This window comes from Cygnus olor, chromosome 5 (assembly GCF_009769625.2).
Source record: "Cygnus olor isolate bCygOlo1 chromosome 5, bCygOlo1.pri.v2, whole genome shotgun sequence".
NCBI classification, from domain to species: Eukaryota; Metazoa; Chordata; class Aves; order Anseriformes; family Anatidae; genus Cygnus; species Cygnus olor.
The window spans coordinates 30,970,845-30,983,494 of NC_049173.1; the positions used below are offsets into that span (position 1 = coordinate 30,970,845).

Genomic DNA, 12,650 nt, shown 5'->3' on the forward strand with positions numbered 1-12,650 from the left:
TTTAAAAGCTTCACCATTTTTGCTAATCGGTAAATTGCTGCTGCCACCTTAGTTGCAGAGAGAAGACAAATGACTGGAGCCATTGTTCCATTGTACATGTGTCAGATAAGAGTACTTCTGGGTATGTATAGAGAACATACATATGTTCATATGTATGATAGAGAGCTTTTGGAAATTTGGTTTTTTTAAAGTCATGGTAAGACAGCATGAAAGAAAACTGCTTTCTTAATGTGTTAAGTATAAATTTACAATTAGGAATTTAATACAAACAGCAATATCAATATTCTAGTAGAAATTGAACTATCATGTCAACTGAATCACCTGATTCCCCTGCAGCAGTGAACACATTACAAGGAAAGTATGTGTTAATTGGCATGTATTGACAAAAGTGCCACAAAAAAATTGAAGTTATTTGTCCCTTTGCAATTTGATAAAAAAGCATAATACAGAAATCTATGCATACACAGCATAAGACTTTTACAGGTAAGACATTTGTACATCCATTTAACCTCTGGTGATCCACTCATTCAGCCTTGACAAGTCAGGAGAATTCTGAATTTTCTACTTTCCATTTTCAGCACTGAACATTCGCTCCTAGAAGGAGAAGTGAACAAATAAGTGGCAGTTCGGGAACTGCGCTGTGCATTAGTAATGCAAGTTAAATCACTGTTAAGTAGTTGTCAGTCAACAAGGGCCTAGATGACATAATTGGTGTATTTCTGCTCCCCAAAGCACAAAACTCAGTTAATCCCATCAAAAGACTTATCCTACACTGACAGAAAACTTTCATATGTCCTAGCTATACTCATATCTGTGCTTGGTGCCTCCTACAAGGAGTACAAGCATGTACTATTTCTAACTCACTCTCTGAAGATTATTATTGATGTTAACTGTCAGCAGTGATACAAGTCTAGAATTAGACTTTTCACTTAGCCAGTAGTGTTATTTTGATTAGCTGCTACTCTGAACATTGCCTTAGGCCTAAAAAACAGGTGTGTCTATATACACCTGGCATGAATATAAAGTTCACTGCATCTCAAAAATAAAAAGTTCATTCCATGGAGGTGTCCAGTCTGCTAGCTGCCTGTCCTACATAACATGTACCACCTGTACAAAACTTGATCAGGCTTGCTGACACATTCCTAATCCTCTGCCATACCACAAGCAATTGAGGGTTAGCTGCAGTACTTGAAGGAACATGAGAGGTGGAAAGAGGCAGCATGACATAGCACCTACCTTTAACATTGTCTCCAACTTTATTGCATCTGCAGCAAATTTTCTGATCCCATCAGATAGTTTTTCCACAGCCATTTGGTCTTCATTATGGTGCCAACGGAATGCCTTCTCATCCAGGTGGATCTTCTCAAGATCACATGCCTGAGCTGCACAAGGGAAATTCAAAAAGAAACAAAATTGTATTATCAGATTGATATCAAAAGCCACCGGTATCTCAAAACCGTGGCCATCAACAACTGGAAAGTTTTGAACACTACTTTCAGTATGACTTTCTGCAAGACTGAAAGTGTTCCTACACTGTGTTCTGAAAAAAAGTTATACAGAAATCAGTCTCCCTTAAAACACAATGTTCATAGGTATGCCATTATCTCTTATCTGCTTCTGAATGGTACAGTACTTTCAGGCCTATTATCAAGAACTATGCAATGGTCCTACTGCAGCAAGATATTCTAAGCAAATATGCTGAACAATTAAGTCTTTGATTATTTGGCAAGCACCTAACAAAAGCTCAATTGATAACGTGCCTACGAGCTAGCTAGCACCCTGTAAGCAGCAACCCATGACAACAACTCTGTAAATCTCATCATCTGAGTTGAAAAGTAACATTTTAGTAAGGGAATGGAAAAGCAAGAGCAGTGCAACAGGAACATACGCTCAGAACTACTGTGGCATAATATCACTAGAACAAATTATTCTTGCATATTACTTCATTTCTAAAGTTTCTGGAGGAAAAAAAAAAATCTTTTGGCAGGCCTAGAGCTAACAATATCCTGATGCAATATCAGCATAATGATTAAACCCTGTTTGGCATCTTTGCTAACAATCAGTAAAAAAATCATCCCAAATATATGAAGTATAAAGTTCCTTCTTCCCTCCCTGTCCTCTTCGGGGAAGGTGCTCAAAACCCATATTAATTCCAGTTAGCATACTCAGAGGGACCCAAGACCCTAAGGAAGTAACTATGTATAGCAGTGGTAGTAGTACAGCTGTAATGTAACCCCTTCAGAGAGGGGTCAACATTCAGTCTTAAAACAGAATGGAAGCAGGCACTGTAGAGCTGAGGGGAAACAAATGCTCTTAATGCTCAAGAAGAAAGGGAGTCAAAGCAAGCCTATATTACGTAGAAGTAGACTTACCATCTTTAACACTGAGCGTGGGAGTTAGCTTGACATGCTCTTTGCTGAGCTCTGCCAAAAGCTTGGGTGAAATAGTGAGATAGTCACAGCCTGTAAGTGCTTTTATTTCTCCTGTATTTCGAAATGAAGCACCCATCACAATAGTTTTGTAGCCAAACTTTTTGTAGTAGTTATAGATCTTAGTGACACTCTTCACTCCTAAAGAAGAAAAATTGGCAGTTTTCAGAATAATTCATTTGAAGCACAGATGATTATTTAGAACATGCTGAAAACCATTTGTTTCACAAGGGGATTTTTAGAAGTAAATTGCAGTTCAAATGAGTAGATATTGGGGAAATTTTTTATTTTTTTTTAAAAAAAAAGCTTACCTGGATCCTCTGAAGGTTCATAGGTTTTCTTATCTCCGTTTGCAACATACCAATCCAGGATGCGTCCTACAAATGGGGAAATCAGAGTAACCCCAGCTTCAGCACAGGCAACTGCCTGGGCAAAGGAGAACAGCAAGGTCATGTTGCAGTGAATCCCATACTCTGCTTCCAGAACCCTGCAGACATAGGCAGGCTTAAATGGCATTTTCCTCACCTAATAAACTTACATTCTAGCAATGTTAGTAGGTTAAACTACTGATTTCTTGACTTTAATTAGAGATGTGGCACAGTTTATAAGCTTTAAAGTGTAAAGGTAGCAAAGCAAATGTTTTGCACTGCTGGTGATCTATTTAATATTGTTCTCTGAACCAAATGCAGATGACTTAACACAACATTTCAGGAAACTGTTTACAAATGGCCCAGCCCTTGTATGAACAAACTTTTCCTCATTCAGCAGAAAGCTTCAGTATAGCACCACGCTTGCTAGCTGTAGCCCTGGCAACAAGTTTCCTGGTGCAGTGCTTTCAAAACGATGCTTTATTTTATGTGTCGAACGTGTTTAAGTGTCCAAACAGCCAGAAACATACTATGAATCAGCATACCAGTTACAGAAGTACTTACTTGCCAGCCTGGATTCCTTCCCATGTTGAAGAGAGCTTTATGAGAATCCGATCTTTACCAATTCCTGCTTCCTTATAAAGGTCAATAAGACGCCGGGCCCTCTGAATCATTCCTTCCTTATCAAAGGACAACCTTTGGAACAAGAGCAGGACTTCTTAAGTTTTATTAAAAAAAACTCTCCGAAAGAAACAACATTCAGAACCACCATACTATGTTAGCAGAATTTATGTACTAGTAGCAGGTTTTTCTTCTCAGAGATACTTCCTTGACTGTCAAGTAGCAGTGACGCAGCACTGCTGCTGTTTCATTTGGAGAATCCGGAGCTCAACATAACTTTCTCAGAGAAAGTCATATTTTCCTCAGGTTTTTCCATAATGAATGTAGAAGCTGAGCCTTAGAAGTGACTTGACAAGGAGCACATGGACAGACAAATCCTATGCAAGTCACTAAACAAATTGCTAAAGCAGATCTCTTGGAAAATTGAGGACTATCACACAGAAGAGAATGAGCAAAGTTCTAGGTATACTAGAAGCATGATGTTTCCCTTGCCTAAGGACCAGAAGGAGGACAACAAAGATCAGATCTCTACATTACTTGTTCTTATGAAGTTTTGTCACCAAGTTATAACAAAGTCCTGATCAAGCAAATGAACTGCAATTCATTGTCTAAATATTAACAACACAAGCTCCTGGTAGTCTTGTAACAGTGAACTGTCCAGTCAAGAACATATTTCTTCAGCTCACATCATCTCTTTTTGTAGGCATAAATATACAGGGTAACCCAGAGGTAAGAGAGCCAACCTTGCATCTACTTCTGTGGACACGCGGCCAGGTATCCTCTTCAATATTTCAGCTCCAAATAATACAAAAAGTTTGTCACAAGCATTTTGTATTTGCTCATCTTCTGACCTAAAAAACATGAAGAACAGAATCATTTATTTTTTTTGGGGTGGGTAGCATGTTCAAGACTTGCCATTGATTTCAAGATCAAATTTCACAGTCCGTTTAACGTTAAATTCCTGCATTCAAATAAACACTTCTGCTCTGCTCCATGTTTGTTCTGCCCTCTGTGTACCACCGATAGTATTAGCCTTCAGACACTATTTCCTATTATGCTGTCAACTCAGGAATGTTTTCTGGAACAGTCCTAGAAGGCTATATGAGAACTGATAAATGGAGATGCATTTCTGAAACTTGTAACAAGCAGCTTTTCTTTAGGGTTGAGGCTTTCTGGTACAGGAGGTAAACCTACAAGCACGCAGGGGGAAAAGCCCTAGTATGTTGCTAGTAGTACTAAACACTATTTGCATAAATGAAGTATCTTAAATATAGACCTACGGGGGGAGGGGAACAACAACATTTTTCTTACCCGCCAAGTTTTTTTCCGTATGCAACCGCATCATCCACAAGTTTCTGGTAAGCTGGCATCTGAGCCGCAGCTAGTATCAGAGATGGGTTTGTGGTGGCATCTAGGGGCTTGTACTCGTCAATTGCTAGAAAAACAGAAAGAGTTCATTTAAAATATTAAATTAAAAGGATTTTGCTCAGATATGTAAAGATGGAAACACTTATGGCCATAGGGTAGTTGCATTCATGACAGAGCAGACTAGTGGATGGTGATGTTCAAATATCACTGCTTGAATGTTGGCTTGCATCAGAAGTACCACTACAAGGCTAACAGCACTACAGCAATACAACAGAGCAAAGCTTACTCACTACTTTAGGCAAAAGAAATAAACTTGTAGAAATGACAGATGAAGAGAAGTGATAGTAGACCTTCATATCATATTCACCATCATAGCTGAGTTCCAGGAATTAGAGGGGAAAGTAAAGAAAAAGGATTCTCTTCCCTTCTAGGGTTAGGCATTTGGGGTTTTGTTTGTCTACAACTGTTAGAACCAGAGAAAAAGAAAAATTCATCTGTCAAAAAAAACTGTTAGTGTCTTTTAGCATTTTAAAACCTCAAGTAGTTGCAGATGGCTTTTTGTTGTCAGGTCTTATAAGTTCCTTGTACTGCCAGGCTGCCTTTCGTATATAAGACACTTGAATGTTTGGCTTATCCTAATCCCTGGACTACACCTATTTCAGGTGGCAGCAGTTGTTTACCAAAGTAGGCTGTGACTGTGCATTGTCAGGCCCTAATCAGAGCTGAGCTGCCCAGCATGCCGGGTCTGACTCAGCAAACGGGTCAGTGCCTCTGCAGGCTCTTTGGTGACTGCTGCTTACAAGCTCTGGAGAGTTAACCAGAGTTAACGCAGCTGAATGTCCAGAATAACAAAATATCATCAGCTCCTTTTCCTCTGCATTTCTGCATGGGGATGAAAACACAAGTTAATAGAATATGACAGTTTTTGTAGAGATAGAAGAAAAATATTGTTTTTTTTCATAACTTCCCCATAGGCAACGATTGTGATCGTGAAGCAAGTTCATGCCATATAAACACATCTTTCAAAAAACACTTTAATTCACAGGGATGCCGCTCAGAATAATGTGGTACATTTATAAAACTGTATTCTGAAGCAGACACAATTTTAGAAAAGTATATTTTTGACAGCTTATTACATCTCTACAGTATTGCAGCACTTAAAATAATCTTATGGGTTTCTGGCAAGATGCATAAAGTAATCTCATTAAGTCTGTCACCCATCCTAAACAAGACAATTAAGCATGTCAGGCAAGAAACTGCAATTTTCCCCTGTAGAGGGCTAGGTAGGTATTCCAGGGGATGTTGAGGAGATACTGGTAATGATATGGTTATTCAGTATTTTCCAGATGCCTGTTCAATGTGAGGGTAATGTGGCTGATGGAAATGTTTAAAAAAAAAAGTGGTCTTGTGGGAAGCTCTTAGCCTGTATTTCAGCTGCCTGGTACAAGCTTTTGCAAGGGGGCACCTGTGACCGGTGTGCCACCTTTTCTCACTGTGAGCACAAGGAAAACTGTGCAAGAGTAAGCATAGGCTGGTCTGCCTTGCTTAAAACTGCAAAGTTATTGCAGCTACTACTGAAGCCAACCACCACTTGGTGCAGATATAAGTGGGCAGTTTGTCTCTTGCTTTGGGAACCGTTCAAACTAGCCTCTTTTCTTACACAGCACCATACAGACACGTTTATGTAAAAATCCTGGCAATTATGTTAGCAACAACTGCACCTTAATTAGTAGCAGTGTTTAAGCTGAACAGGGAGGGAGCCAGATGTCACCCGTAGCCTTGTTTGCACAGTAAGAAAGATCCACAGGTGACAACAGGCAGTCAGAGATCAACTGCAAAAGCATTTCAAGGAGCACATTTAAACTTTCCAGCAGGCAGCTCTCAGCCTCCTTACTGCCACCAACACTCAAACACCCCCCTGCCATCACGAGGATTCTTTGTTATGCTTTTCTGAAGCCAGGGTAGCCAGTGTAATGCCTTAAATTCATGTAATTTCACCGCACGCTGGTTTTTAACTAGGTTTGTTGCTACTCCAAGGCAGGTAAACCTGATGAGGCTCAAGCTGTTCCTGACTGCCTTAATTTCATCTTGACAGAGGCGTGTGAGTGCCCTGCGCCTTTCAGGTGCTGCAGTTGTCTGTTGTGTCAGTCAGAAAGGAAAGTAAATTTCCCTGTAATGTTTCACTTAACCGGACACTTGAAATCAGGCAATCCCAAGCACTTAACAGACAGACGTGGCCGAGAGCCAGTGCATATATACAGGCACACAGTCATCTTTGGGGCACGAATCTCATCTCTGACCACCTCTGTGCATTCCTAGCCTTAACTTTATTAACATAAGGCGGTGGATGGTGAATGTCTGGGGCAGTGCCTGCAGGATCAGGCAGGTAGGAGGCAGATGGCTGCGTTATGAGGGGCGGCAGGGCAGGATTCACCACACGATGCCTGTAAGACCCACAGAGGTTCAGGGAGGGGGCTCGGCCGGGATGTGCTGGGAGGGTCAGCGGGGACAGCCGGGGGCCTTGTGGACCAGCCCCACCACTTCCCAGGAAGCGCCAGCGCCTTCTCGTCAGATAAAGAACGCCAAAAAAACACCCTCTTGCATTATTTTATTGCTTCACAGCTGCTTTGCTTCCGCCTTCTGAAGAAGGGGAAAAAAAAAAAAAAAAAAACCACCACCACCCAACCGCACACAGCGGCTATCGGAGCGAGCTCCCCCCAGCCTGTTAATTACCAGCGAGCCCCCCGCAGACCGCCTGTTAATTACTAATAAGCCTGGCGTGCCCCTGCTCCGGCGGACACCCCGCAGGGCGGCTCAAAGCGGATTTCCAAGGGGCTGGACCCGGCAGCAGCGCCGTGCCCCTGCGGCCCCCCAGCGCCGGGAGCCGGGGTCTCGAACCCGCGACCCTGGGGGCAGCAGGGCAGCGCACCTGGCGGGGGGCGGCGCGCTCCCAGCCCCCCCCCCATCTCGCCGCGGTGGTTCGCTCCCCCTCCGCCCTTCGCCCCCTCGGCCGGACGCGTCCATTCTGCGCTGCGGGGGAAGGTGTAAGAGCCGCCGCCAGCCCCGCCGCTTTTCCCCTCCACCCTCACCGTTGAAATCCCCGGTGTCGGCCACCACCGTGGTGTGGTGCTTGAGCTGGTCCAGCGCCGACTCCATCTTCTGCCGCTTCACGGGGGACACCGACATTTTCCGCGGGGTGGGGGGGGGCTGGCGCCGGCCTTTAAGGGAGCTGCCTGCCCGGAGGGGAGCCGGCCTGCGCGCGCACCCGCCGCTCGTGCCCGACACCCGCGGCCTCGGCTCCCGGGGAGAGGTGGGGCCGCCCGCCCGGCCCTCCGCCAATCCCGTCTCGGGGGGGGGAGCGGCGAGCCAATCAGAAGCGCGGTGACAAGACGGACGGCGGCCAGCAAGAGGGAGAGAAGGGCGAGGGGAGGGAGGAAGCTTCTGATTGGCTGCTTTCGCCGCTCGGGTGGGCGGGAGCTCGTCACCTTGGGGACGGGGGATGCGGCTCCCCTGAGGGCAGCGCGGGGACGGGCGGGGGGGGTGAGCCGCCGTGTGGGCGTCCGGCGTCCCTCCCTTGTCACAGAATCACAGAATCATCTAGGTTGGGAGAGACCTTCAAGATCACCAAGTCCAACCTCTGACCTAACACTAACAAGTCCTCCACTAAACCGTATCATTGAGCTCTACATCTAAACGTCTTTTAAAGACCTCCAGGGATGGTGACTCAACCACTTCCCTGGGCAGCCCATTCCAATGCCTCACAACCCTTTCAGTAAAGAAGTTCTTCCTAATATCCAACCTAAACCTCCCCTGGTGTAAAGTTCTCTGTGTTCAGCTTTGGGCCCCTCACTACAAGGACATTGAGGCCCTGGAGCGTGTCCAGAGAAGGGCTACGAAGCTGGTGAAGGGCCTGGAGCACAAGTCCTGTGAGGAGCAGCTGAGAGAACTGGGGGTGTTTAGTCTGGAGAAGAGGAGGCTGAGGGGAGACCTTATTGCTTTCTACAACTGCCTGAAACAAAGGTGTAGGGAGCTGGGGGTTGGCCTCTTCTCGCAGATAACTAGTGATAGGACTAGAGGGAATGGCCTCAAGTTGTGCCAGGGGAGGTTCAGGTTGGAAATGAGGAGACATTTCTTCTCAGAAAGAGTGGTCAGGCATTGGGACGGGTTCCCAGGGAAGTGGTGGAGTCACCGTCCCTGGGGGTGTTCAAGGAAAGGTTGGATGTGGTGCTTAGGGACATGGTTTAGTGGGTGACATTGGTAGTAGGGTGATGGTTGGACCAGATGATCTTGGAGGTCTTTTACAATCTTAGTGATTCTATGATTCTCCTCAGGCACCTGCGGCTCTTGATGCGCCTCAGCTCCATTCAAGCTCCGGAGAAGGTGATCCTCTGCGCCAGCCATTTAAAAGCCCTGTTAGCACAGTTGCGCTTCAGAAATAGGGAATGGGACTTGGCCGCAGATGTTGCAGAAGCTGCCACTTGGCCTTCAGACAGAGGCAATTTGGATCGTGGTGTTCCCTTCGTTTTGTCTCGCATTGTTTCAGTTGTGGAAGCTGTGAGAGTAATTTCCCTTTCTGATATACAGGCACATGCTTTTCTAGAAACCTCTCACACTTTGTCCAACCCAGAGAGAGGACAATGGAAAGAAGCATTAGTTTTAAGTCTGCTTTGAATTCTATGACTGTAGGAAACATATTCTCATTGTCTCCAGGGTCCTTGCCAACACTTGCAAACCTTGAATGTCTCTGCTGCATATCCCTTTCCTTCTCTTTGTTCCTGGCCCTCCATTAGCTGTCATTGACCACAGTTGGGCATTTTTATCTTGTCAGTGCAAAATGTGGTCTTGGACAGTATCTGTTTGTGTGAGTACTGTTATTCTGTCTCAGTTGCTTGTTCCAGAGGTAACAGATTTTTGTTACTCAGCATGCCAAGAAAGGGGATGTTTTGGATTCAGCTGGTAAGTTTCCCAACATTTGATTGTTATCGTATGTGGAATTTTTACCTAGCACTATTTTTAGACGTGAATTATTATCAAGGCCATAACATCCTTTCTTTGAATGGCAGTCCCCAAGAAATGAAAGGAAACATGCTGTTTCAGATATTCTGCTATGTATCTGAGCAGACTCACAGCAACAGGTCATTATTAAAAGCCAACCCTTAACAACAGTTATAAGTCCTGTTGCTTTCTTTTATATTCAAAAGAAAGAGACAGAGATGAAGTTATAAGTATAACTTAACTATTTTAATAAATCTTATATAGTGCATGGTTATATCATTTTATCCTTCGTTCAATTACATTAATGTACAGTGCATTATAGCGTTATCTGCAGGCGGTACAAATATAACAGATGCACAGCTCAGTTGTAAGGAAATTTTTTAAAGTGACCTGCTATAAGGTTTACTGACACTCTTATTTTACGAAATGCTCCCCTGGCTCTTAGTTTCACAGAACTGTTGTGTACAATTCTATTAAAATCCCAAGTAACTATAATTCCATGTGATTCTATGTTTAACCTCATAGACAAAAACAAGAAAGGTATCATATTCCCAAGCTCACCATTTGTTTTTATTTTAATTTTAGAAACGATTCAGCTTCCTGTGCTTGTAACACCAATAGTTTGCCAGTATTCACACCTGCTTCCCATCTCCACCCAAATCCGGAGCCAGGGTTTCTCAGGAGAATTGTCCTCATCATCTCTCCCTGACCAGGTGAGTGCCCTTTGCAAATTCCAGCCACTGTGGCAAGCCAGAGGCATTGTGACTGAAAACATAATCCTCCTCTTCAAGCTCTCTGCCTGCACCCTAATTCTGCTGGTGCTAACAATTAGCTATTTAAATATTAAGCAAAATATATCATCAATTGGAAACACTGTTGGAATAACTAAGCCAAAATTGAGAGATGCGTCAGTATGCTCAGATTTAGACCCCTGTTTCCCTGCTGCTGCTTTGCATCTGCACAGCCTTGTTTCATTGAATGTGCAAGCGCAGGCCCAAATTATACAAAGACTTAGGTATGTGCCTAGACTTTTGAGGGGTTCTCTGTGAAGGTGGGGACCTTTCACAGCACCTACAGGAAAGCACGTGTGTAAAGTGTGCAAGTCTTTGTGGGGTCTGGGCCTGAATCCCCATTCAGCCAAAGTAAACACGTGAATGAGAGAAAGGTGAAGTCTTCCCAGTCCGTGAGCACTTCCTGTAGATGTGTTTGCCTTAGTGTATTCTTACCAAGTTTGTAAGTAAAACGTAGACCTAAATATTGTGTGCCAAACATGCTGTGGACAGGAAATCTATTATATGCTTGCTTGAGTCTTTAAAACTTTGACTAAAATATTGATGCACAATCACTTGATTATATCTCTACGGACAGGAATATTTTTCCTCATCCCTATTTATAGATTGTAGAAGTAAGGGGATATTTCTCTAGAAAGATATATACATATGCACATAACATTATTAAGAAAAACTGGAATTGAAGAACAGCAGCATCTACTAAATCAGATAACTTTTTTGCATTTTTTTTTTCCTTGTGGCTATTTATTTTATATTAAAACAGCCGTTCCAATTGTGTTTTGTTTTCTTATTTAGGAAGCATCTCAGATTATTCTTTGCAATGAAAATGTGAAGGTGAGGCTGAGTGGTGAACACCCAGAAAATGGCTTTGGGTGTGGCTAGGTGGGGAGCAAATGGTGGGGGCTTTTCTTCTTATCTGAGGCCTGGCTTCGGCAATTCTGCAGCTTTCGGATACAGGCTCCATGCCAAGGTGAAGGGCTGCGCAGCTGCCCTGAGCCCCAGCTTCTGTGTAAGTGGGGATGATCAGGCTGAGCTCACCTATTTGCAGATTAAAATCACTTCAGTTGTCACTCAGATCCTGCTCTTTATTACGCAATGAAAGCTTATTTCCACTGTTCAAAGGCAGCACTAACTGGTACGTGTATTTAAAGCAGCCCAGTCTTATGTAATGTGTGTTGCAATTCCAGAGGGCATAGGTGGACAGGAAGGGCACTGAACTGCCACTGAGCCTTTACTAGTGGGCTGCAGGGGATATCTGCCACCAAGAAGGAAACAAAAGGTAGGGAAAAGACATATTTCCATAGCCCAGACTCTAAACATTCAGGCTGGCTTGTTCTGTGCGGCGTGCCATGCCCTCCATCCCCGAGCCGTGCCGGCGAGGGGACCAGAAGCATGTACAGCCCTATGTTAAAAGCTCTGCGGGGTCCAGCCATTGTCCTACATTCAGACCTGTGTCAGTTCTGATCCACTCTGATCACATGCACATACAATTTCAGTATAAAATATATAGATATATATAAAAAAAAAACTTCATGCAATATTAAAACACCTTTCCCAATGGGACATGGTCTTAACATCTATCCTTATCAACAGTGTTCAAGGAATTGTCACTTTGATGGCAATTACACTGCTAAGTGTGGAGCACTGCTCTCTCTCGTCTGGACTGGGGATCATTGCTTTTGTTCCCTTTTTCTGCACTACTATGACTAATAGCTGAAAAAAAGCAGATAGATTTTAATTAGCAGAATCAATCCTCTCCTGGCGACGCTTCATAATTTCTTGGAGCTCTGTCTCCCCTCTGTTTTTCTAGAATGGAAACAAAACAGCAAGTTTGAATTTCGACTTCAAGCTGTGGTTAAATTATAATATTTAACTAATTCCGTAAGAGTACAGCGAATATCAAAGGCAGCAGTAAAAAGGCAGTCTAGTGGAGACAGAGCGATCTGCCTTACAGATTTGAGGCCTTTTTGCTTAAGAGAATTCTTAGTGTTTTTAGGGTCGGGTTCATTTGTTGGTTGTTGTGTTTTAACTGTGTTTCTTAAAATGCATGTTTAAAGCACCATCTGACACTGCTGATA

The 12,650-nt window shown here is 43.7% G+C and overlaps 2 protein-coding genes and 1 long non-coding RNA gene across 3 annotated transcripts in view; 1 reads left to right on the forward strand and 2 right to left on the reverse strand.

The window, feature by feature from the left end:
- Window positions 1-237: 237 nt before the first annotated feature.
- On the reverse strand, window positions 238-8,101 carry TALDO1 (transaldolase 1). Its single transcript, XM_040559060.1, has 8 exons — window positions 7,876-8,101; window positions 4,730-4,853; window positions 4,162-4,269; window positions 3,362-3,493; window positions 2,741-2,916; window positions 2,373-2,570; window positions 1,237-1,382; window positions 238-594 (listed from the first exon to the last, which is right to left on the reverse strand). The coding sequence occupies exons 1-8, from the start codon at window positions 7,970-7,972 to the stop codon at window positions 562-564; spliced, it is 1,014 nt and encodes a 337-aa protein (XP_040414994.1). The 5' UTR covers window positions 7,973-8,101; the 3' UTR covers window positions 238-561.
- Window positions 8,102-8,233: 132 nt separating this feature from the next.
- LOC121070957 lies at window positions 8,234-10,452 on the forward strand. The gene is made up of 3 exons (XR_005820318.1): window positions 8,234-8,387; window positions 9,118-9,166; window positions 10,367-10,452. It is a non-coding gene; the product is annotated as an uncharacterized LOC121070957 (long non-coding RNA).
- The window catches only part of EPS8L2 (EPS8 like 2), a 65,072-nt gene continuing 62,434 nt past the window's right edge, over window positions 10,013-12,650 (reverse strand). Inside the window, exon 21 of the mRNA XM_040558797.1 lies at window positions 10,013-12,378. Within this exon, the coding sequence (XP_040414731.1) occupies window positions 12,307-12,378 (72 nt within the window). The 3' untranslated portion in view covers window positions 10,013-12,306. The remainder of the gene's footprint in view (window positions 12,379-12,650) is intronic.

Bases quoted from the DNA above. Each gene is read 5' to 3' on its own strand.
- TALDO1 (XM_040559060.1), bottom strand. From the start codon at position 7,972: ATGTCGGTGTCCCCCGTGAAGCGGCAGAAGATGGAGTCGGCGCTGGAC. The intron at 2,917-3,361 runs GTAAGTACTTCT...CTATGTCTGCAG, and splicing joins GAAGGAATCCAGGCTGGCAA to GGTTCTGGAAGCAGAGTATG. The intron at 595-1,236 runs GTAGGTGCTATG...TTCTCCTTCTAG, and splicing joins AGTTGGAGACAATGTTAAAG to GAGCGAATGTTCAGTGCTGA.